The sequence below is a fragment of the Schistocerca americana genome, chromosome 2 (genome assembly GCF_021461395.2).
Source record: "Schistocerca americana isolate TAMUIC-IGC-003095 chromosome 2, iqSchAmer2.1, whole genome shotgun sequence".
NCBI lineage: Eukaryota > Metazoa > Arthropoda > Insecta > Orthoptera > Acrididae > Schistocerca > Schistocerca americana.
The window spans coordinates 605,713,713-605,739,538 of NC_060120.1; the positions used below are offsets into that span (position 1 = coordinate 605,713,713).

General features: G+C 39.8%; 1 protein-coding gene across 1 annotated transcript in view; it reads right to left on the reverse strand.

The window, feature by feature from the left end:
* Positions 1 to 25,826, reverse strand: part of LOC124589813 — a 207,009-nt gene that overhangs the window by 64,320 nt on the left and 116,863 nt on the right. Inside the window, 5 exon segments of the mRNA XM_047131602.1 lie at positions 21,349 to 21,535; positions 21,621 to 23,020; positions 24,104 to 24,295; positions 24,298 to 24,358; positions 25,528 to 25,796. Coding sequence (XP_046987558.1) covers positions 21,349 to 21,535; positions 21,621 to 23,020; positions 24,104 to 24,295; positions 24,298 to 24,358; positions 25,528 to 25,796 — 2,109 coding nt within the window.

The window sequence follows — 25,826 nt, forward strand, 5'->3', positions numbered from 1 at the left end:
CTCCCGTCGGGTAGACCGTTCGCCTGGTGCAGGTCTTTCGATTTGACGCCACTTCGGCGACCTGCGCGTCGATGGGGATGAAATGATGATGATTAGGACAACACAACACCCAGTCCCTGAGCGGAGAAAATCTCCGACCCAGCCGGGAATCGAACCCGGGCCCTTAGGATTGACAGTCTGTCACGCTGACCACTCAGCTACCGGGGCGGACAATGGAAGGTGATAAGACAGAGTTAAACAACTATCATCCAATTTCCTTATTGATATCTTCTTCCAAAATATTTTAATAAGTACTATACTCAAGGGTAGTGGAAACAAGTTACTTAGCATATTACGAGTTTGGATTCCGAAGTGTTGCTCGACTGAGATTACTGTTTATACATTCACTCCTCAAACTGTACAACCCTTAAATAATAAAATATTGCCCATTGGTCATTTTTGTGATCTTTCCAAGGCATTTGTTTGTGTAGATCATGTTACTCTCATAGAAAAACTCAAGTTTTATGGAAATGATGGCTTTACACACAGCTAGTTTGAATCATATTTAACAAACATAATGCAAAAGGTCATACTGAATAAATCAACTATGTCAGAAGTATAGAAAATTTTAGTGACTGGGGATAAATTACAAAGGGGATCCCACAGATGTAAATTTGGGTCTACTCCTATTCCTTACATATGTGAATGACCTTCCACTTAACATTCAACAAGCACAATTTGTACTTTTGTAGATGACACTAAAGTAATAATAAATCCCATTAAACAGCAAGCAACAGAAGAGACGGTAAATGATATTTTACAAAGAATTATAATGTGGTTCTCAGAAAATGGACTCTCCCTAAATTTTGAAGAAACGCACTATATTCAGTTCTGTACAACAAATAGAGTCGTGCCTACAAATGATGTAGCACATGAGCAGGAGTCAGTAAACAAGGTACACTGCTCCAAATTTTTGGATCTATATATTGGTGAAAATCTGAACTGGAAGAAGCATATTACTGAGCTTCCCCAATAATTAAGTTCAGCTACTTTTGCTCTTCGTGTAATTGCTAATATTGGAAACAAACGAATCAGCCTCCTGACATATTTTACACATTTCCACGCAATAGTGTCTTATGGAATAATTTTCTGGGGTAACCCATCACTTAGGAAGAAAGTATTGATTGCAAAAAGGCAAGCAGTAAGAATAACATGTGGTGGTCACTCACAAATGTGATGTAGGTACCTCTTCAAGGAGCTAGGCATTTTAATTGTGTTGTCCCCAGAAGACAACACTAGAGAGGAAAATGACCTTTGTTACCTGTTATTGAAGGTATCAGTGGCTCATAAATATGCAGCAACAAAAATCTTTGATCGCTCACCCAGTAACATAAAATATCTGACAGGTAGCAAATCAAGTTTTAAATCTAACTTAAAATCACTTCTCCTGGACATCTCCTCCTGTTCCATTGATGAATTTCTACTTGAAAACCAGTAGCCAGTAAAAACAAATAAATTTGTTGTTTAATTGTAACTGCATGGGAGGGACTAAACTGATCATGTGTTCATTGATGTTAAACTAATCAAGTATACATTTTCCGTAAACTGACTGATTCTGCATCATTTAGATATAAGAATCATTCAAACAATGTATGGAACATGTGACTAACTAAGAGGTTAAGCCAAGATCCACATTCTATTTAATATATCCTCACTGGAGCATGTACAAAGCATACTATTATAGACGACTGTTGTGGTGACCAGCTTAAAAAATCATGATGTGCCAAACCTGAACCCAGTGATAGCAGAGTGAGTTTGATGGGATGCTTGTCATTTAGTAGCATCCAGAAGGCATGGCTAGTTTATGAGTGCTGCAGATGCAGCAAGTGATATGATGGTCACCCTCCTCAGCTCAAATATTAACGTACATCTCAATCAATGGTATATGTTACATACACTTACTTAATGACCACATAAAGTACAGGGAAAAAAATTAAAACACTGAAATCAAGATGTGTATCACAAAAAGGGCTCTGTTGTGCAGTGTGGTCTGCGAAGTTTAAAAGCTCATTATATTTACAATTATTTAAGCAAAATAATCATATTTATAAATCCCTTGTGCATAATTCTTCACCCCAATAATCAATGCAAATTTTCTGACAGGTATGGAGACAAGTGAAATTCCTGCATAACGGTCAGGAGCAAAAACCAGTGCAAGGAATGCCACTGAGTGTTGTGCTACAACCAACACGAAGGGCAATGCCTGTCATTTTTGGTAATGCAGTAACTGCCACTCCAAGTACAAAATATTTGAGTATAGGACACTGATCTTGAAGCTTAGCCATTTGGCAGTAATACTATGTGTACGAGGTGCATTCAAGTTCTAAGGCCTCCGATTTTTTTTCTAACTAACTACTCACCCGAAATCGATGAAACTGGCGTTACTTCTCGACGTAATCGCCCTACAGACGTACACATTTTTCACAACGCTGATGCTATGCTTCCATGGCAGCGGCGAAGGCTTCTTTAGGAGTCTGTTTTGACCACTGGAAAATCGCTGAGGCAATAGCAGCACGGCTGGTGAATGTGCGGCCACGGAGAGTGTCTTTCATTGTTGGAAAAAGCCAAAAGTCACTAGGAGCCAGGTCAGGTGAGTAGGGAGCATGAGGAATCACTTCAAAGTTGTTATCACGAAGAAATTATTGTGTAACATTAGCTCGATGTGCGGGTGCGTTGTCTTGGTGAAACAGCACACGCGCAGCCCTTCCCGGACGTTTTTGTTGCATTGCAGGAAGGAATTTGTTCTTCAAAACATTTTCGTAGGATGCACCTGTTACCGTAGTGCCCTTTGGAATGCAATGGGTAAGGATTATGCCCTCGCTGTCCCAGAACATGGACACCATGATTTTTTCAGCACTGGCGGTTACCCGAAATTTTTTTGGTGGCGGTGAATCTGTGTGCTTCCATTGAGCTGACTGGCGCTTTGTTTCTGGATTGAAGAATGGCATCCACATCTCATACATTGTCACAACTGACGAAAAGAAAGTCCCATTCATGCTGTCGTTGCACGTCAACATTGCTTGACAACATGCCACACGGGCAGCCATGTGGTCGTCCGTCAGCATTTGTGGCACCCACCTGGATGACACTTTTCGCATTTTCAGGTCGTCATGCAGGATTGTGTGCACAGAACCCACAGAAATGCCAACTCTGGAGGCGATCTGTTCAACAGTCATTCGGCGATCCCCCAAAACAATTCTCTCCACTTTCTCGATCATGTCGTCAGACCGACTTGTGCGAGCCAGAGGTTGTTTCGGTTTGTTGTCACACGATGTTCTGCCTTCATTAAACTGTCGCACCCACGGACGCACTTTCGACACATCCATAACTCCATCACCACATGTCTCCTTCAACTGTCGATAAATTTCTATTGGTTTCACACCATGCAAATTCAGAAAACGAATGATTGCACACTGTTCAAGTAAGGAAAACGTCGCCATTTTAAGTATTTAAAACAGTTCTCATTCTCGCCGCTGGCGGTAAAATTCCATCTGCCGTACGGTGCTGCCATCTCTGGGACGTATTGACAATGAATGCGGCCTCATTTTAAAACAATGCGCATGTTTCTATCTCTTTCCAGTCCGGAGAAACAAAATCGGAGGCCTTAGAACTTGAATGCACCTCGTAGAATGGAGAGCAGAGAAGTCTATCAAGTCAAAACATTCACAAGACAATGCAAGTCTTACAGCTTCAGCCTACATATCTCCAATATTTTATTACTTTGGAGAATGGACAAAAGCAAACTGACGATCACTGGTCAGAGGTGGTCTAACAACACAGGACATAAAGTGAAAGCTATGGTTAGAAAGAAAAGGATGGAAAAAACAAAAGGTGTTCCTAAGTACTGGTTTTTGGGAGGAATTAAGAGCTGTTAATTAACTCTCTGCGTGTTGGTTACCAGGTAAATAATTGACACCCATACATAGGCAGCATCATTTGCAATGGTGTCAAGAGCATAGGCACTGGACCTATAAGGAGTGGGGTCACATGCTCTTCTCGGATGAGATCAGATTCAGCCTGAGTAGTGATTATTAACACACTCTCAAATGGTGAGAGGTTGGAACACACGACGCACCAAGGAACAGTGTCGAACATGATTGTTTTTGGTTGTCCATGTGTTTTGGTGTCAGAAGGCATAATACTGCAAGTGTACTGACCTCCTAATCTTTGAAGATGGCACACTCACCAGTTGATATCATAGGGACTCAGTACTCCTTGCCACTTGTGCATCCTTTCATTTTTACAGATGACAATGCATGACCTCATCAAACAGAGCAAGTGGAAAAACTCTTGGAATGAGAAGATGTTTCAAGAATGGACTGGCTTGTCTGTTCCCCCAACCCTCGACTAAAATCCAATAAAGCATGTGTGGGATGCATGGGACATGTAATGCAGCATGTCCACACGCACCAAAGACCGTCTAGCAGTTGTCAGCTGCACTGGTGGAAGAATGAAATGCCTTACCACATGAACTCCGTACCAACCTTGTGGCCAGAATGGGAGAACATTGCAGAATATGCATTGCTGTCCTTGGTGATCACGTGTCCTGCCTTTTTGCAATATCCAGAGGACTGTCATAAACTGCAGTGACTTCAGTGTAATTATTGTCCCTAAATTAAAGTATCATTTCTGTTCATCTCATTGTGTATTCCTATCAGTTACTTTCTGTACTACACTGTAGCAGCTATTGCTATGTACAGGCCAAATTTCATTGAACTATGTTACTTGGCAGTGGCTTTGAGCAAAAGTTAATTTCATCCTTAAGTTTTGTAAACCAATTTATATTACAGCTGAAAACTCTATTACTAAAAAAAATATCATGGCTGCTCAGGAAATGCTGTTAATTTTGTGGAACATTCATATAAAATTTCTTGCCTCAAAACATAATAAGCTTCATTAATAAAAAGGATGCACTTCTAATAAAAATATATGCATGTGAAACTGCAAATAAAATGACAGCAGATATGTTGCATTAATAGTAAATCACTTTTACATCATTGGAATTCAGTACAGACAGCTAGATGGGCACACATTAATATCATACTACTCTGGGATCGATAACAGGAGAGGAATAGCCACACATGTATGTCAAATTCAAAGTTAAGTCCCTGTTCATGCCGTTTGTAAGTGAAAACACACAAGCTGGCAGTTTACAAGTTATCAGAGGGCTTCACCAAACTATTAGAAAGAGTATAAATAAGATTATGCAGAATTAAATGCAAACTCATTGTTAGTGGAGACTTAAATATAAATTTATTGTGGGGCTCTTAATGTTGATTTTCTACCGAAAGTACTTACCTAAGACACATAAAATTGTTGATGTACAGCTTTTGATTATTTCCCAGTGTAAAATTCTCAAGAGAAATGAAGGTCACCAAGTAACAACCACTGGCAGATTGATTTTACAGCTAACTACCTCTAGTGACTCAAACAAAAAAAGGGACTGGTAATGATGCTTCTAAGCATTATAGACAACTATTGACAACAAAAGAAGAAGATGAATTACATTCAGATTATAAAAGAAATTGTTTTTTAATAAAACAATCATAACCAATGACTTGATCATTATGGTTCTCTACTTTATTAGATACTGGGAATAGATTAACAATGGAGAGAGAAAGGATGAAAGACTTTATTAAACATTTTCCAACAACATTTTGACTCCTTTTTCCATCTAAATCAAATGAGAGTAAAATTAAACAGAATTAGTGCCAGGGATGGTAGATGTATGGGATTAAAGTATTCTGTGCTAAGAAGAGAGAGTTCTATTTAAACCACAAGGCAAGCAGTAGTCAAGAGTTCTAACTCCATTACCAAGAGTATTGTGAAATCACACATTCTGTTACCAAAGAAGTGAAAGTAACAAAAAATTAAGTCTTTTCATCTACACAGTAGAGATACTCTGGACTACTATGAAATTAAAAATAAAAAAGTAAATAATACACAAATTTAAAAAATACAAATTGTGACGCAATTTACATTCTTCTCAGTTAACATCTGTGACAGAAATAATGACAAACAGAAATCATTGGGCACCAATTTAAATCATTGATAGTGGCAGCAAACATAACAGCCAAGCACATACACACCAGAGACTCATTTCAAAAATACAACCCCTAAAGAGATAACAAGAATGATTAGGACACTACAAACTGTTAAAAGTTTAAGCACAGTTTAAACAGAGTCTGAAAGACTTTTTGATAGGCAACTTCTCCTACTACTGAGACGAATATCTTAACAGGGACTGTTAAACCAGGTTAAGTAAAAATGTCTATTAGATTTCAGTTCTGACAGCACTTGGCCACAACATTCAAGATTAGATATTTTGTGTATGATAAATTTATTAATAGTGCATAACAATGTTTCATTCCCACAGCGTGTTAACCCTTTTAGTGCCAAATACGATCTGATCGTGATCCAGATTTTTGGCGAAAAATGCCAGTAATGATCTGATCGTGATGCCCTTCTCGTTCATTTTTTCTGTGCTTGAAGGCAAAGATGTTAGTATTTCCTAGCCAAGATGCAGAAGGAAGGTTGAACGCACTGTATATTGATCTTCTTTTTGATTGTCAGTGCAATTTGTCTATTAAAATAAATTTCTCTGTTGTTGTTTATTTACCAAATATTTTGCGGCAGCAGTGTGTTGTCAGGTAAGAAGTTGCCATTCAATATGAGTAATATGGAAAGTAGTGAAAGTGAAGATGAATTTGCAGGATCTGCAGAAAGTGAATTGGATTATGAGATGTTCAGTGGAGAAGAGGACTCGTCATTTTCTTCTTCAAGTGACGATTGTGCATCAGCAAATGACGACCAATCACAACTGAATTGTAGTGCAAATACTTTTGTTGAAATAATGGATGAGGCATCAGACAATCCGCCCCCTCCACACTTTGTTTATGCAGAATTACAAGGCCCTACACATATACTAGCAAACACCATACCAATTTTTTTCCCCAATTTGTTCTTTTCGCAACAGCTTCTTACGATTATGGTGACTGAGACTAACAAATACACTCACCAGGAACAAATACACTCACCAGGTGATTGAGTCAAAGCATTTATCACCAAATTCATGAATCAAACAGTGGCAACCAACAACTGTAGCAGAAATGAGGGCTTTTGTAGCAGTGATTTTGAATATGGGACTGATAAAAAAGCCGATGATTTTTAGTTATTGTTCAACTGATGCAAACCTGTTGACACCGCGGTTTTCGCAAATGTTTTCACGCAACAGGTTTTAGTTGTTGCTGCGGTTCTTACATTTTGTAGACAATTCGAAATTTCACCGTCCTGGTCACCCATTATATGCTCCAACAGCCAAATTTCAAGTGTTGGTGGATATTGCCAACAGTGCTTTCTGTCGCCACTACACTCCACACCAGCAACTGAGTGTTGATAAAAGTCTTGTTCAGACTCGCAGCTAATCCAGTACCTCCCCAATAAACATCATCACAGGTGGGGAGTCAAATTTTGGATGGTATGTGATTCAGTAAAAGTGATGATGATAAAAACGAAATAAAAAAGAATGGTGTGGGATATGTAGTCGTCATGAAACTACTCGCTCTTGGGAGCTAAGTGCAAAAAGGTTACCATGTGTTTTGTGATAACTTTTTTACATCTATTCCTCTGGCAGAAAAGCTGTATTCAGTAGGCACTTATCTAACAGGAACAATTAGAAGAAACAGAAAATTCCTGCCATGTGGTCTTCTGTCAAATTATGCCGTAGGTCAACTAAAGTTTTTCAGCAAATCTTTTATACTTCTCTGTGGCTTCAGACAGAAGAAATCACAGAGAAACCCAGTCCTCGTTATTACATCATCCTCTGCTACATCATCAGAAAAAACAATTCGCAATAGGCAGTCGGTCAAGAAACCAGATGTAATTTTTGAATATAGTAAGTACATGGGTGGCATTGACTCATCTGATATGATGACATACTGCTATTTAGATGAGAGGAGGACTGTCAAGATGCGGAAGAAGGTAGTGTTCAGCATAATTGCTAGGATGTTGCTGAATGCATATGTTTAGTATAAGGAAAGCCTAAACCCCAACGACAAACCATGGACACGACTGAACTTTAACACCATGGTCATTTGCAAACTTTCTCAACAGTGGTTTCAGGCAAGGGCTGCAACCACAAATGCAATTGATATAAATGTACCTGCTCCAACAGCATATGATGTAAAGACTCTTACAGGGAGAAAGGAATGCTACTGCAGTGTTTGTTTTATGAAGGGTAAGAAGCGGCGTTCACAAACAGTATGCATTTGTTGGAAGAAAGGACTGTATCCTTCATGTTTTGGTCAGTATGTGTGCAAGTAGTTGTCATAACTGCAACCTCACATTTGTCAGTGATTTGTGACTGAAGAACTGAGAACATGTTCAGAACAAAACAACTTTTTTGTTATGTTCTTTTTGATTTTTTCCTTAGTGTAATAAACAATTTTGTATTCCTTTACAATGTTTTTGTTAAGAAAACTACAGAGATTCCACATATACCTGAAATTTTTGAGTATATCATCATTTTATGGGTCTCAAGAGCGAAGTGAAATCAGTTTTAATTTTTTCCGATAGACCCCATTATGAAAACAATTTTTTTCTCTGAAAATATGTTCTTTGACAATGTGTATTGCACATATTACTGTAGCCAGCAGCATTCCCTAAAAATAAAAAAAATTACATTCCTTTATGCAACAGTTTCAATTTTATTGCAAGTATGGCAGAGGATTGCATTTTACTGTACAATCGCATCATCTTTTGAGAAAACATCTGGCACTAAAAGGGTTAATTTTGTAAATATTAGCTGTTCCAGTTTACCGCATTGTATGCACCTATTTCAATAATCTCCTGACAAATGATCAGGGTAGTAATATTATATTCAAATGTTTTATGTTATACTTTTTGACTTGTTCCACACCCATGAGAATCATCTCATTTTTTTGGATCTATGGAATGAAAACTGAATAAATATGCCAGAAAAGAAACATCCATAAAAAGATAGATAAAAAAATCAACTCACCAAGTGGTGGCTGTGGAACACACATATAAAAAGTTATTACAGTTTACCAGCTTTTGGAGCCAGTGGCTCCTTCTTCTGGCAGAAGGAAGAAAGTGGAAGTAGGAGGGGTGGAGGAAACGGACCGGTGAGGTTTAGGAAAAGGGAATGAGTTCAGAAAAGTCGCTCAGAATCCCAAGTCAGGGGAGACTTACCTTCACAACCCTTCTGCCAGAAGAAGGAGCCACTGGTTCCAAAAGCTTTCAAACTAAAATACCTTTTTATATGTGTGTTCTCCTGTCACTGCTTGGCGAGTAGATTTTTTTGTCTATCCAATTAATTACATTTTCTAACACAGATTTTTTCATTGATACATCTATAACAGGAAATAAACGATCACATCTATGAGATAATTCATTCATATCAATACTTCCAACATATTTTGTAAATGTGATGTAATAGAAATATTGAACATATTCCTTAGAAAAGCTAATCAGCTGCTTCAGTTTCGCTTTCATGATTATCCACAGACACAGCCAAAGTCTAACAAAAGATTTTGTGCTGAAGCCGAACAAATAAAATTATTCTGTTGGTGTATTTTGTTACCTTCACAATGTCTTTTTGACTGTGTGAACAATAAAATTTTACTTCTTAAACTAAAATATGACATTTGCAGCAGCTCTTTTACATGGATGTAGTATTATCTTCATAATAGAAAGCAGAGGGGCACAATGACAAACTGCACCACAGGATTAACAATAAACTCAGAAAGCAGCAGGACAAAGTATGGTGTCCTACAGGGTTTGGTAGCTGTCCAACTTTTGTTCTTAATCTACATAAATGAATGGCCAATAACTTTAAAACAGTGTCCACGTGCTGCAATGTCTGTTGGTGACACATGGATATCAACCAAGGACCAAATCGTGACCAAATTTCAGACAGCATAAATGATAACTGAAAATGCCTACCACTGGTTCAAAGTAAACAGCATAAATGTTCATATTCTGAAATTTAAAATATATAAATTGCATATAGAAATTTAAATTAATAACTATATCATGAATATGTGTAAAAATCCTTGCGGTTCAGCTAAAAAGAAATAGTTTATATACTTGTACTCCCTGTTGTCTTCTGAAATTCTCTTTTGGGGCAGTTGAGATTAATTAAATGACTTATTCAAAAAAAGCAAGCAGTAAAAAGATTGTTTAAAGCAAATGACCACAAATTGTGGAGAGTCATTTCCAGAAATCCTCAAATTTTAACACTCATTTCCCAATACATTTATTCCTAAATAGAATTTATTGCCAATAAAAATATCAGTTTTGGGTGAATATTAGTTCATCCAACCAACATACAAGACAAAAATAATTTCCATGAACAGTGAATTTTTCTCTAGGGTTTAGAGCAGGGTTGTGTAATATGATGCAAAGGCAAGCTCCACCAAATAGAAAATTCAGAGCAGATCTTACTAACATTTTAGGTTAGGCTTTACCATGACTGTTAAGGACATTAAATGAAATAACAAGTTTACTGTTACCAGTCACTGTTTATTTATATCCACAATCTTAGTGCTATACCTCCAAAAATTTTCTGATTCTTTAGATTCACAGATAGCATTCTTGTTAACTGCTTGACACACAACAGCGTTAGATGATAACACATCTCCACCGCTACAGATGGAGGTAATATTCTTTGATAAATATCCATCATCATCATTAAACTACCATGAACATCCATTTGATATGCACTGCTGGATAAAAGCCTCTTTTAGAGATTTTCCAAGCATTTAAGACTTCAATGATACACATTCATTCTGCTCCTGCATGTTTCCTGTAATCTATCCAACTTGTGTTAGGACATCATATTGGGTTTTCCTTATGTCTTGGAATAAAGCAAAGAACTTCGTTGTACCTCTATCATCCATTCACTTTGCTGCATTTTACACCAACCTCCTTTTCAATTCCATTACAATCACAATAACAGCTTCCATGCCAGCTTGTTCCCCGATTTTTTTTTTTTTTAATTCCTGTTACTCCTAGCTATTCCCAACACTGTTCTCTAAACAACTCTCAGTTTTTGAATAGTTTTTGCAACAGAAGTTCACACATCACTCTTGTGAGACAAACCTAGTAATGCACACAAACTGTAAACTTTCTATTTCAGGCACGTTGGAAGATCAGTTTCGAAAATTCTATTTAGTTCACCAAATGTACACCAGATAATTTTCAGTATTTTGTTTATTTCTTCTGCTGTCTGGCCAGTCCTTGTCTTCAACTATTTTAGCATAAAAGCTCGTGTATTGGTTCTATGAGTTAATTTTTAATTTGTGTCTTGTCAATGTGTTGATTGTACATTATTTTATGCTTATTTTGATAGTGTCTTATTTCAAATTTGCTCTATTAAGATCTTGACATTAAGGTTTAGTAGCAGCAAACGGTACAATGCCAGCAACAAAACAAAGATGGTTCAGGTACGTCCCTTTGACCTGTAGTTACTTTATCCACTCAAGGATCAGAAAACTACTTATAGGACCATTGTGAATAGTTTTCGTAATATGGAATCTTCTAACAAGATTCCTCGTTCAATTCTGAAATTCTTAAAATAGTGATGAAGTCTTAATGGAACATATCCTTTAGTATACCAACAAAACTTGAATCAATACTGCATGAAACCCAGTTACGTAAATATTAAGCTAGAAATAGGAGATAAACAGGGGCTATTTAACAACATTACTTCAAGTAACAGCAACTTATCTCAAGTAGCTTCTTTCCTATTAATTTTATTATGTTAAATTCAACCTGTATAGGCAGAAATACATAGCAGTGTGGAGAAAGTTCAGTGTTAATATAATGCACATATTTACAATGTTAGGAAAAGGATAGACTGTACTCACCATAAAGGTGACCTGTTGAGTTGCAGACAGACACAATAAAAAGACTGTTAAATATTCAGCTTTTGGCCAAAGCCTTCTTCAGCAGAGAAAACACACACACACACACACACACACACACACACACACACACACACACACACACAAGCAATCACACCTCATGCACACGAGTGATACCATAGGCAACTCAAACCGGAAGGCGACTGTCAGATGAATAGCAATCTGGAGTGTGGCGGGGAAGGTGAAAGGATAGTAAGTTATGAGTGGGAGGCAGAGAGGAGCATTGTCTGGCGGAGCGTGCAGGGACTAGATGGCGGCCTGACGTGACAGCCAGGCACAGAATCGGGAGGTGGTGTGTGTGTGTGTGTGTGTGTGTGTGTGTGTGTGTGTGTGTGTGTGAAAGGGGGGGAGGGGGGCAGGAAGTGGAAAAGTAAAGGAGTTGGGGCTGGGATTGGGAATGGCGTAGGGGTAGCCAATGAGGATGTAGAGGTTGAGTAGGTGACGGAACACAATTCCAAAAGGGAAGATCTATAGTAGGATGTCCCTCACTTCAGGATATGATGATAGATAATCAGTGCCCTGAAGAAGGATGTGGTTCAGCTGCTCCAGTCTGGGATGGTACTGGGTGACACAGGGGGGCACTCCAGGATGTGGGACTCAGGTATGGCACTGGGGTAACAGGAAATGACATAGAAAATGAGCAAATGAAGGCAATGGGTGTGGGTGGTTGTAAGGGGAGGTGGATCGAAAGGAAAAAAATGTATAGTTACACAAAAACAGGCACAAATATGTAAAAATATGCACAAATATGTAAAAATGTGCACAAATACATAAAAATGTACAGAAACATGGGAAAAAAGGAGCATATGAGGTGTGGAAGTTTGTGTGGCACACATTGGTGTGGAATATAAAATGCAAAAATATGTGCGGATGGAGGAAGAAATATGATTAATATTACAGTCCATGGGAAGTATTTGGGACATGAGGTATTGCACAAACAATTGACATGGCTACATGGCCAGCTGGTGTTGTGTGTGGATGAGATCATTGACACAGTGGAGCTCAGAAGTGCAGTGTGCAGTCTGGAAGGTGATGAAAAAACACAGGAAGGAGGAGAAAGAACAGACACTGAGAAGGGTAATGCTTTAGAGAACAGTAACAAGGGAAAACAATACAGAGTTGTGGGATGGAAGAAATGTCCAAAATCAAACCAACCTGAAGTTTTCAGTACATGTGTACATATTTAATTTTCAATAGTTGTTTCACTATCGTTAATCTATATCCTAACTCGATACACATTCCTCAAGGTTCTTCTTCATGGCACAATCTGTTGAACATGAAGAACTGAGTCTTCATGCCTTCTTTTACTTATATGTTGTTACAACATGCAACAGTTATATTAGATTGTATGATGGTATCCTGTTTCTGTCTAGGAAGCACAACAATGAAGCAGAATTGATTCATTCTATGATATTCTGAATGATTCTCATTGACAGCACATAATAATTTTTTCCCCAGATTTGGTTGCATAAATATGTTTGAAAGTTCTAGCAGAATGTAGAAAATTAAGGAGTAAATGAGATTACTCACCAAATAGCAGAATTGTTGAGTCACCTACAACAGAAACACACAAGTGAGGAAGAAACAATATTATGAGAAGGAAAGTTGCTACGCACCATATAGTGGAGATTCTGTCACAGATAGGGGCACAATAAAAAGATTTTCACACTTATAACTTTTGGCCAACGGCCTATGTCAACAAGAGACACATATACATACACGCCCACACCCACGTCCGCCCATGCACTCATGCACGCGCGCGCGCGTGCCTGCCCGCGCACACACACACACACACACACACACACACACACACACACACACACACGACTGCAGTCTCAGGCAACTGAAACCACACTGCAAGCAGCAGCACCAGTGCATGATGGGAGTGGTGACTGGGTGGGGGAAAGGAGGACACTGGGGCAGGGAGGGGAAGGGATAGTATGGTGGGGATGGCGGACAGTGAAGTGCTGCTGCAGGCAGGGGAGAGGTGGGAAGGGAGCAGGAGAGTAGCAGAAAAGGAGGGAATATATAGGGAAACATTCCACGCGGGAAAAATATATTTAAAAACAAAGATGATGGGACTTACCATACGAAAGCGCTGGCAGGTCGATAGAAACACAAACAAACACATACACACACACAAAATTCTAGCTTTCACAACCAATGGTTGCTTCGTCAGGAAAGAGGGAAGGAGAGGGAAAGACGAAAGGATGTGGGTTTTAAGGGAGAGGGTAAGGAGTCATTCCAATCCCGGGAGCGGAAAGACTTACCTTAGGGGGAAAAAAGGACAGGTATACACTCCACACACATATCCATCCGCACATACACAGACACAAGCAGACATATGTAAAGGCAAAGAGTTTGGGCAGAGATGTTAGTCGAGGCGGAAGTACAGAGCCAAAGACGTTGTTGAAAGACAGGTGAGATATGAGTGGCGGGAACTTGAAATTAGCGGAGGTTGAGGCCTGGCGGATAACGAGAAGAGAGGATATACTGAAGGGCAAGTTCCCATCTCCGGAGTTCTGACAGGTTGGTGTTAGTGGCAAGTATCCAGATAACCCGGACAGTGTAACACTGTGCCAAGATGTGCTGGCCATGTACCAAGGCATGTTTAGCCACAGGGTGATCCTCATTACCAACAAACACTGTCTGCCTGTGTCCATTCATGCGAATGGACAGTTTGTTGCTGGTCATTCCCACATAGAAAGCTTCACAGTGTAGGCAGGTCAGTTGGTAAATCAAGTGGGTGCTGTCACACGTGGCTCTGCCTTTGATCATGTACACCTTCCGGGTTACAGGACTGGAGTAGGTGGTGGTGGGAGGGTGCATGGGACAGGTTTTACACCAGGGCCAGTTACAAGGGTAGGAGCCGGAGGGTAGGGAAGGTGGTTTGGGGATTTCATAGGGATGAACCAAGAGGTTACGAAGGTTAGGTGGATGGCAGAAAGACACCCTTGGTGGAGTGGGGAGGATTTCGTGAAGGATGGATCTCATTTCAGTGCAGGATTTGAGGAAGTCGTATCCCTGTTGGAGAGCCACATTCAGAGTCTGATTCAGTCCCGGAAAGTATCCTGTCACAAGTGGCGCACTTTTAGGATTCTTCTGTGGGAGGTTCTGGGTTTGGGGGGATGAGGAAGTGGCTCTGGTTATTTGCTTCTGTACCAGGTCAGGAGGGTAGTTGCGGGATGCGAAAGCTGTTTTCAGGTGGTTGGTGTAAAGGTTCAGGGATTCAGGACTGGAGCAGATTCGTTTGTCACAAAGACTTAGGCTGTAGGGAAGGGACCGTTTGATATGGAATGGGTGGCAGCTGTCATAATGGAGGTACTGTTGCTTGTTGGTGGGTTTGATGTGGACGGATGTGTGACGACGGCCATTGGACAGATGGAGGTCAACGTCGAGGAAAGTGGCATGGGATTTGGAGTAGGACCAGGTGAATCTGATGGAACCAAGGGATTTGAGTTTGGAGAGGAAATTCTGGAGTTCTTCTTCACTGTGAGTCCAGATCATGAAGATAGCATCAATATATCTGTACCAAACTTTGGGTTGGCAGGCCTGGGTAACCAAGAAGGCTCCCTCTAAGCGACCCATAAATAGGTTGGCGTACGAGGGGGCCATCCTGGTACCCATGGCTGTTCCCTTTAATTGTTGGTATGTCTGGCCTTCGAAAGTGAAGAAGTTGTGAGTTAGGATGAAGCTAGCTAAGGTAATGAGGAAAGAGGTTTTAGGTAGGGTGGCAGGTGATCGGCGTGAAAGGAAGTGCTCCATCGCAGCGAGGCCCTGGACGTGCGAGATATTTGGCTATAAGGAAGTGGCATCAATGGTTACAAGGATGGTTTCCGGGGGTAATAGATTGGGTAAGGATTCGGGCGTTCGAGAAAGTGGTTGGTGTCTTTGATGAAGGATGGGAGACTGCATGTAATGGGTTGAAGGTGCTGATCTACGTAGGCGGAGATACGTTCTGTGGCGGCTTGGTAACCAGCTACAATAGGGCAGCCGGGATGATTGGGTTTGTGAATTTTAGGAAGTAGGTAGAAGGTAGGGGTGCGGAGTGTCAGTGGGGTCAGGAGGTTAATGGAGTCAGGTGAAAGGTTTTGTAGGGGGCCTAAGGTTATGAAGATTCCTTGAAGCTCCGCGTCAAGAATGGGATTACCTAGGCAAACTTTGTATGTAGTGTTGTCTGAAAGCTGACGCAGTCCCTCAGCCACATACTCCCGACGATCAAGTACCACGGTCGTGGAACCCTTGTCCACCGGAAGAATGACGATGGATCGGTCAGTCTTCAGATCACAGATAGCCTGGCCTTCAGCTGTAGTGATGGGAATAGGATTAAGGTTTTTCAAGAAGGACTGAGAGGCAAGGCTGGAAGTGAGAAATTGCTGGAAGGTTTGGAGAGGGTGATTTTGAGGAAGAGGAGGTGGGTCCGTGCTGTGATGGAGGACAGAACTGTTCCAGGCAGGGTTCAATTTGGATAGTGCCTTGGGAAGTTGGATCATTAGGAGTTGGACCAGGGTTATTTTTCTTCATGGCAAAGTGATATTTCCAGCAGAGAGTGTGAGTGTAGGACAGTAAATCTTTGACGAGGGCTGTTTGGTTGAATCTGGGAATAGGGCTGAAGGTGAGGCCTTTGGATAGGACAGAGGTTTCGGATTGGGAGAGAGAGTTGGAGGAAAGGTTAACTACCGAATTGGGGTGTTGTGGTTCCAGATTGTTTTGATTACAATTTTGAGGTTTTGGGGGGAGTGGAGCTGGAAGTGGGAGATTGAGTAGATGGGAGAGACTGGGTTTGTGTGCAATGAGAGGAGGTTGAGGTTTGCTGGAAAGGTTGTGGAGGGTGAGTGAGTTGCCTTTCCGGAGGTGGGAAACCAGGAGATTGGATAGTTTTTTGAGGTGGAGGGTGGCATGCTGTTCTAATTTGCAGTTGGCCTGTAGGAGGATGATCTGAACAGCCAGTGTGGACGTGGGAGAGGAAAGACTGAGGACTTTAATACGGATAGGAGTTGACGGGTGTGTTCATTGGCTAAGTTGATGCGTAGGTGAAGGATTAGGCAGGTGAAGGCTATGGATTGTTCAGTTTGGAACTGGTATAGGGACTGATGGAAAGACAGGTTACAGCCAGAGATGGGAACTTTAAATGTGAGGCCTTTGGGGGTAATGCCAAATGTCAGACAAGCCTGAGTAAATAAAATATGGGAGCGTAATCTGGCTAGGGCGAAGGCATGTTTGCGGAGGGAATGTAAGTAAAACTTAATTGAGTCGTTGTGGGGATGTTGTGAGGGTGACATGGTATTAGAATGTGGAAAGTGTAACATGAGGCTCAAATGAAAATAAAAATAAAAATATATGGGGAGAGATAAAGGTGAACTAGAAAGCAACTGGAGATCTGGTGTAAAAAAGTCGAAAAAGTGTTGGTTAAAGCTGAGCTATGTTGATCCTGTGATGAACTTAGGTTGGTAAACAACAATGTGCACAAAGGTTAGGTGGTTGTGTTGCCTCCAAAACGCGTTAAAGGGTGAAGAAATTCGGGAAAATATCAAAAAAACTGCTTGTAAATGTATTAGTTTTGTGGTGGCAGATTGTGAAAATGAGGCTAACAATTGTCTGACAAGGAAATAATCACATTAAAACCTGTGGGAAGCGGCTGAAAAATGATCGGTGATGTGGGAAAAACGGAAATGGAAATATAGCGAATGTTGTTAGAACTAGCCAAAATGGTTGTTTAATAGGTGAAAGGAACTGTTTGTGAACTGGGAACAGTGGATTTTATAGCAGCAGTAGTGTTGAAAGTGGAAAATATGTTTTTTGGTTATGGTTTGGAAGTAAGTTACGTATTATTGAATAAATATATATATATATATATATATATATATATATATATATATATATATATATATATATATATGCAGGATAAAATTGTATGGTAGATTACAGTAAAAAGGAGAATGTGAATACAAAGTGAAACTACTTGCACAAACAAAAAGAGAAAGTAAGATGACAGAAAAGATTTCGAAATGCAACAGTGACAATAACAAACGTAGTTGTTGGGTTCAAATTAATGATATGAATATAATAGACAGAAACATTCCACATGGGAAAAATATATCTAAAAACAAAGATTCTGTAACTTACCAAACGAAAGCGTTGGTACGTTGATAGAAACAATAACAAAGAAAAACACACACACAAATTTCAAACTTTCGCAACTCACGGTTGCTTCATCAGGAAAGAGGGAAGGAGAGGGAAAGACGAAAGGATGTGGGTTTTAAGGGAGAGGATAAGGAGTCATTCCAATCCCGGGAGCGGAAAGACTTACCTTGGGGGGGAAAACGGACAGGTATACACTCGCACACACGCACATATCCATCCGTACATAACAGACACAAGCAAACATATGTAAAGGCAAAGAGTTTGGGTAGAGACATCAGTCGAGGCGGAAGTACAGAGGTTCATCCCTATGAAACCCCCAAACCACCTTCCCTCTGGCTCCTACCCTTGTAACCGCCCCCGGTGTAAAACCTGTCCCATGCACCCTCCCACTACCACCTACTCCAGTCCTGTAACCCGGAAGGTGTACAGGATCAAAGGCAGAGCCACGTGTGACAGCACCCACTTGATTTACCAACTGACCTGCCTACACTGTGAAGCTTTCTATGTGGGAATGACCAGCAACAAACTGTCCATTCGCATGAACGGACACAGGCAGACAGTGTTTGTTGGTAATGAGGATCACCCTGTGGCTAAACATGCCTTGGTGCACGGCCAGCACATCTTGGCACAGTGTTACACAGTCCGGGTTATCTGGATACTTCCCACTGACACCAACCTATCAGAACCGGAGATGCGAACTTGCCCTTCAATATATCCTCTCTTCTCGTTACCCACCAGGCCTCAACCTCCGCTAATTTCAAGTTGCCGCCGCTCATACCTCACCTGTCATTCAATAACATCTTTGCCTCTGTACTTCCGCCTCGACTGACATCTCTACCCAAACTCCTTGCCTTTACATATGTCTGCTTGTGTCTGTTATGTGCAGATGGATATGTGCATGTGTGCGAGTGTATACCTGTCCCTTCCCCCTCCCCCCCCCCCCCCCCCCCCAAAGGTAAGTCTTTTAAGTCTTTCCATTCCCGGGATTGTAATGACTCCTTACCCTCTTCCTTAAAACCCACATCCTTTCGTGTTTCCCTTTCCTTCCCTCTTTCCTGACGAAGCAAACTTGGGTTGTGAAAACTTGAAATTTGTGTGTGTGTATTTTATTGTTTTTATTGTCTCTATCAATGTACCAATGCTTTCGTTTGGTAAGTTACAGCTCCTTTGTTGATTATATATATATATATGGTTGTGCCTATCTGCACCTCAGCATCTCAGCTATATGGTGAGTAGCAACTTTCCTTCTCATGATATTGTTACATTCCATTCTGGATTTTCCATTGTTAAATGAAGAAGAAAACTTGTTAGCTTTCAGAATAAATTCTTTATTGATCTAAAATACAAATACACACAGTCAGCACAATGAAAGGACGTGTGTGTGGGGGGGGGGGGGGGGGGGCGTAACAAGTTTTCTCTTTCATGTATGCCTGTCAACAACTCAACACTTCGGCTGTTCAGTGAGATGTCTTCTTATCTCTTATATTATCTTCATTTTTTCGCAAACTGGTAGATAACTTATGCTGAAAATCTTATCTTTTTCTGACAACTTCATCAAATTTACATAAATCGAAGTTGATGTGTCAGGGTTGATTCTCAGTAAATTCTTAGTGATTATACTCCAATATGTCTTACTTCATCTTTTGGTATGATTCAGAGACCATTTGCTGGATTTTAGCCATTCTCATTTTCTCTTAATATTACAGTTCATAAATTATCATTAAACTACAAAATTGCGACATGTAACCAGTGCACTGATGAGCAGATTGTTAGTGTGTAAAAATAATGGAAGAATTATAAAGTAATAACAGTTAAAAAGAATATATATTGCATTATACACTGAAGAGCCAAGGAAACTGGTACACCTACCTAATATCGTGTAGGGGCCCCGCAAGCATGCAGAAGTGCTGCAACATAAAGTGGCATGGACTTGACTAATGTCTGAAGTAGTGTTGAAGAGAATTGACACCATGAATCCTGCAGGGCTGTCCATAAATCCGTAAGAGTACGAGGGGGTGGAGATCTCTTCTGAATGTAACATATCTCTTCTGAACAGTACATGCAAGGCATCCCAGATATGCTCAATAATGTTTGTGTCTGGGGACTTGTTGGCCAGCAGAAGTTTTGGAACTCAGAAGTGTGATCCTGGAGTCACTCTGTAGCACTTCTGGATGTGTGGGGTGTCACATTGTCCCCACTTCATTGCTACCTTGGAGAGGCTGTGTCCCTTCGTTCGTGTGCCGACTGTAACACCATGTTCAATCTCACATAAATCTTGATAACTTGCCATTATAACAGCAGTAACCAAACTAACAACTGTGCCAAAGACTTGTTGTCTTATATAGGCACTGCCGACTGTAGTGTCATATTCTGCCTGTTCACGTATCTCTGTCTATACCAGTTTCTTTGGCACTTCAGTGTAATACAGACAAGGCAAAAGATATGCATCTTTTTAGACGTGCATCACACTGAAAAAAGAAGAGTGATGGGGTTGCCATTTTTAGCCAAAGATCACAGTGTAAAATCAATGATCAGTGATGAAGCACAATTCTACCTGAACGTTACAGTGTACAATGAGTACTGTAGGCAAAACTCAACAAATAGTTCACAAAAGTTGTTCCACTGGCTTCGCCACAGCTCCAGTATCAAAGGTAAAGATCAACAGCAGATATTATTTTTACTTTTAAAGAGGAGAATGCCAGTCACATCTGTGTATTACAATGAAGTGTTAAATGACTCCTTTGATCCTGAGCAAATAAAGAAGGAACTTATCACAAAATCAGGTTTTTCAGAGAGTGATGCAATAATCCACATGATTAGACCATGAATGACCATAGTAAAACACATCCTCCTCCAAAAGACAATCTTTCAACCCTACGATATTGCATGGGTCACACAACCATTTGTGATTTATTCTTGTGGAAGAACTTGATAGCCAATTTGTATACCAAAAAAAAAAAAAAAAAAATGACGCTCAGTAGACGATTTAAAAATGGCACTCGTCAAAGAACTATAGCTAAGCTACATAAATGTTAGGGGGACAATTTTATCTAGGACACGAATGAAATCATACAAATTGAAAGACAAAGTGTTTCCACTGCCCATTCGTGCTTTTGTTCTAGTTGAGACAACGACAATTTTCAAAGAATCTGTAATTTGCAGTGCCAAATTTCAAAGCAGTTTCAGTTTAACCATGTAAACAGAGAGAGGAGCAATATACCTGTGAATTCTGTCTTGTTCATATACACATAAGTAGCCATTTTTTCCGATATCCATAATGTGTCTTCACCACATGCCACAATTACAGTACACTGAGGCCGAAGATTGCAAAGATAATTATCAGTCAATTTGTTTCGGAACTGTTCCAGTGGTGTCGTCTCTTGGAAAACATAGTCACTCACTAAAACCTATTAACCAGAAGACACACCCATCAGTGTAAGTTATGATCATGTGACATTGAAAAATTTCATTATCAAGACAGCTACCACTAACCTGCCACCATGAAGGTTTTGGTTCAGTGAAGTCATCTGAAAATAGTATTGTATTTTTTGAGTCTATGAGCCAACCAGTCTCATGGCACCCAAGAGCTATGTCTACAACATTGTGTACTTCAACTTTATTCCATTTTCTTCCCTCAGGGGTCTTCTCACAAATATGAGATCTCCAGAGAACTTCTCCTGTTGTGGTAAGAATCCATACTCTCTCTCTGAAGCAACATATACGAGTTGCCATGTACACACAAGGAACCTGCTCTGGTGTACTGAAAGGCCTTTCTCTTGTTACATATTTATGGATGTACACTCTGCCGTCAAGAGAGACGGTCCATGCTGCTGACTCACTCACAGCTATACACTGCACATCTTTAGCAGCTTCTAACCACTGAGTACCAAAGGGACCTTTATAAGATGGCTGTTTGAGAGCATAGGCTGTATTTTTGTACAGTTTCCACACCAAGTCTCCATTCTGTGACATGACAACCTGTCTAGCTTTATTATCAAGCTTCTGCCACTTCAATCCCAAACGGCTAAAATTGCTGAAGAATACAAAATCTCTTGAATCAATACAACAAACATAATGAGAACAGACGGACAGTGAGGTGATGGGGCAGGGAGTTTTGAACTGAACCCACTTGTCCCCACGTTCAATTGGTGATATTTCAGTTACTACAGTATCACTTTGTTGGCCAGGTGAATAAGTATCCAGTGAAGTGTGGACACTAGGTGGTGCACTGCTGCCTGAAGGTGGTCCATAACTGAGTACACTATTGTAAGATGAAAGTTTCTCATCAGAAACTTCTACTGAATTTGAATATTCACAGTCTTTAGTGGAATTACTAGTATAATCTGTAGGGCACTTATAATCTGCAATCACATCATGGCAGGCATCTTCTTGTGGCTTAGGACTTTCTAAATCCTTGTTTGAGTTTTCATTTGTCACACATTCAGAAAGCTCACCATTTGCTACAGGACCTTCTGGATCAGCTGAAGCATCTTTGTATAAAGTATCTAAGTTAAGAAATTTTGCAAGACGCTTTTCTTTATCTGCAACATCTCGTTCTATTGAACCAGGACTTCTCAAATCAGGCTTAATGTGGGGTATTATGCAGTCTTTCTCTTCTGAATTATGGCTTAAAGTGATTTCCCCAAGTTTCCTGCTACTGTCAGAGATCAAACCATTTACATTCACAACTTCTGTCTTTTCACTTACAACACAATCACTGAGTCTCACAAGAGTATCTTCCGAGGAACTAGGGTCAATACACCTGGTTGGTGTACTGGCGCAGTCAGTACTGCCACTAACTTGTTCACTGCTACCAGCCTCTTCACTGTCAGAATTAACTGAACGGATGCTGTTAGTACTTGTGCTCATAGAGTCAGATCCAGATTCCAGTCCTAAAATGAAAGTGTTGATTATAAATTATGCACCCTATAATTTTGTGTAATTGTATAAAAAATAAAAGCACTGAAAATTATCAGTTTTAATGAATACATAAATTTAAGATTACAGAATGATTTCATTAATTAGAAAACTAAGTTAGAAATTATACTACAATCAGATAGCTAAAAAAACAATGGAGAAAAACTATGCAGAAAAACTATGCAGAAAAACTTTCCCACTAACAAGAAAGCCATTTGGTGTTCATAAATGCAAACAAGACATTTCTGTAACAACAAATGAACTGTATTTGAAAAAGAAATTATTCAGTGGAAGATGGTGTACTGCCAGGGAAGGTTGTATTTTTAGTTATCATTACATGTATTATAATTAAATGCAGTGATGACAATGACAGTACTACTAATGTGTGTGTCTCTGTAGACAGTTCCCACACTCCATCTGTTTTACTGTATGGGCTTTTGTTGGCTTCCAATCCACAGAAACCAAAACACTTTAGACTGCAATGAATATATGAACACTGCCACTGACAACATAAGCAGCAAACTGTAGCATTTTTGTGTAGGTCCCTCTTCAACCTGCTATAAATCGACAGTTGCCTATATATGTTACATACTATCAAGGTTATCACTACATGGTCCCATGCCTTGAATCAGCACAGGAGACAAGTAACAACTATGATGATTTGTGGTGCTACTGGATACAACATGGAGCCTTGATTTCATATATTGGTGGTAACCTGAAACACACACATTCCGTCAGAGAGGTTGCAGCACCCAGAGTGCAACCTCTCCTTCATGCATTTTCACATGCCATATTTCATCTGGACATGTCTGCCAGCTTGTGGCAGAGAAAGTGCAAAAGTTTTTCACATGTATCATTCTTGGTAATTCTTGCACTTTTCAATTTTTGCAAACATTTGTGTACATAGTAATGAAGTCTGGCAGGTAGGTAGGTGTGTGTGTGTGTGTGTGTGTGTGTGTGTGTGTGTGTGTGTGTGTGTGAGAGAGAGAGAGAGAGAGAGAGAGAGAGAGAGAGAGAGAGAGAGAAACATTACATAAATTAAAAGAACAGAAAGTGACCTGATAGGTGTTTATTTTTGGCCACTTTTCTTGATTTGTTCTTTCCATGTTTTGGTTTGAAAAGGATGTCTTCAAACTGTTGTTCCCCAATTTTCTCAAGTATCTCAGCTCTTGAGCTGTCTAACGAAACATTTGATCCTCTGTGATTGTTCGACTTCCTCTCTGAGCCCTGTTGAAATATTCCTTGTAAATTTTGTTCTCGTCAATTTTTGAACTTTCTGAATGTAAAGGTTTTCTCTCCACATTAAGTTCCACCTGAAAAATGAAAGGCTCAAAATAACAGCTGAAATATGAAAGTTTTTTGCAATTCAAACCACAAGATGTCAAATATGTTGTGGGAAAAAAAAACTCTCTGCTCCCATCTTCTGCAGGCTGACACTGATAGAATCCCAAACAGATTTAACTGCACTGACATGCTGCTAAAACCTTCATCTGCACTATTTCTAACTGAAAACATAACAGGAAGTTTCTGTATTGTATAAAATTTTCTCTTAATGTAAAATGAAGTTGCTAATAGTTTCAATAATGAACTTTAACTCTGCAACAGAGTGTGCACTGATCTGAAACTTCCTGGTAGCAAGAACTGTCTCGGACTGGGCTCAGTTTGAGTCCCTGTCCAGCACACAGTTTTAACCCATCAGAAAGTTTCAAAGTTGCTAACAATTACCCCAATTTCATCACAAGTGTATAGCTAAGATTTCAGATCAATATCATAGTGAGGCATATAATACCATGTTATTAGTATTAATACTTGTCGTGTTCATGTAACCCGCCATGGTGTATTTGTGAAGAAATTCAGATGGAAAAACAGCATTACAAAATATAACCACAAATTTTACGCCATATGGATTGCATAATTCATTATGAATTATTTTTCAGCCAGCACTTCTTTAATTAGATGATGGAAAGAATTGCCCAGAAGTCACCTGCAGCTGTTAGCAGAAAAAACAATGACATTAAAGAATGACTTCACGTCTACATTTTTAAATGCAGAAATCTCACAGTAATGCCATTTTAAATGATAATATATGATACGCCTGGATGCTAAACTAATTGTTAAGAAAATCTATCAGGTCTACTTGATAATCCATAGCTTCCATGCCAGGATCGTCAAATAAAATGAGTTTCGATTAGTCTGGCTGCTTCAGATATTTTTACTCAATGCCTTATTTGTCCATCGGCAGCGAAAGTGGAAATTTTTATAGCTTGCAGATCACTGTCTGAATTATATGTGTGTGTTGGTATATGTCTGTAAGATTCACAGTATGCCAAGACAAAGCAGGTTTTGAACCATGCACACTTCTGCAACTGAACTTGTTAGCAGAGTTGTTTTATTATGAGTTAGATAATATGCTCTATGCATTATACTAATGGACTAACCAGAAATTTTCCTTGTTAACTTTCAGCTCGAAGTATGTTCTTACCAAGTCATCAGTTGGCATAGCAATGATGGGAGGAAGTTCCATGGCCTCGTCTGCTGTAATAATAGGGTTAATGTCTTCATGCTCAATGGGCTCATTACTTCCATCAAATCTGTTGAATAATCCAAATTTATTGAATGGTATAGCCGGAACAATTGTGCTTCCTTTGAATTTTGAAGTGAATCCACGCAATGTCAGTGTTACAGTGTTGTCTGTCAGTGATACAGGTATAGACATAAATGTGGGATCCTGCTGATTTTCCTGTCTGTATCCTATCACACAAAGAAAACATATAAAATTTA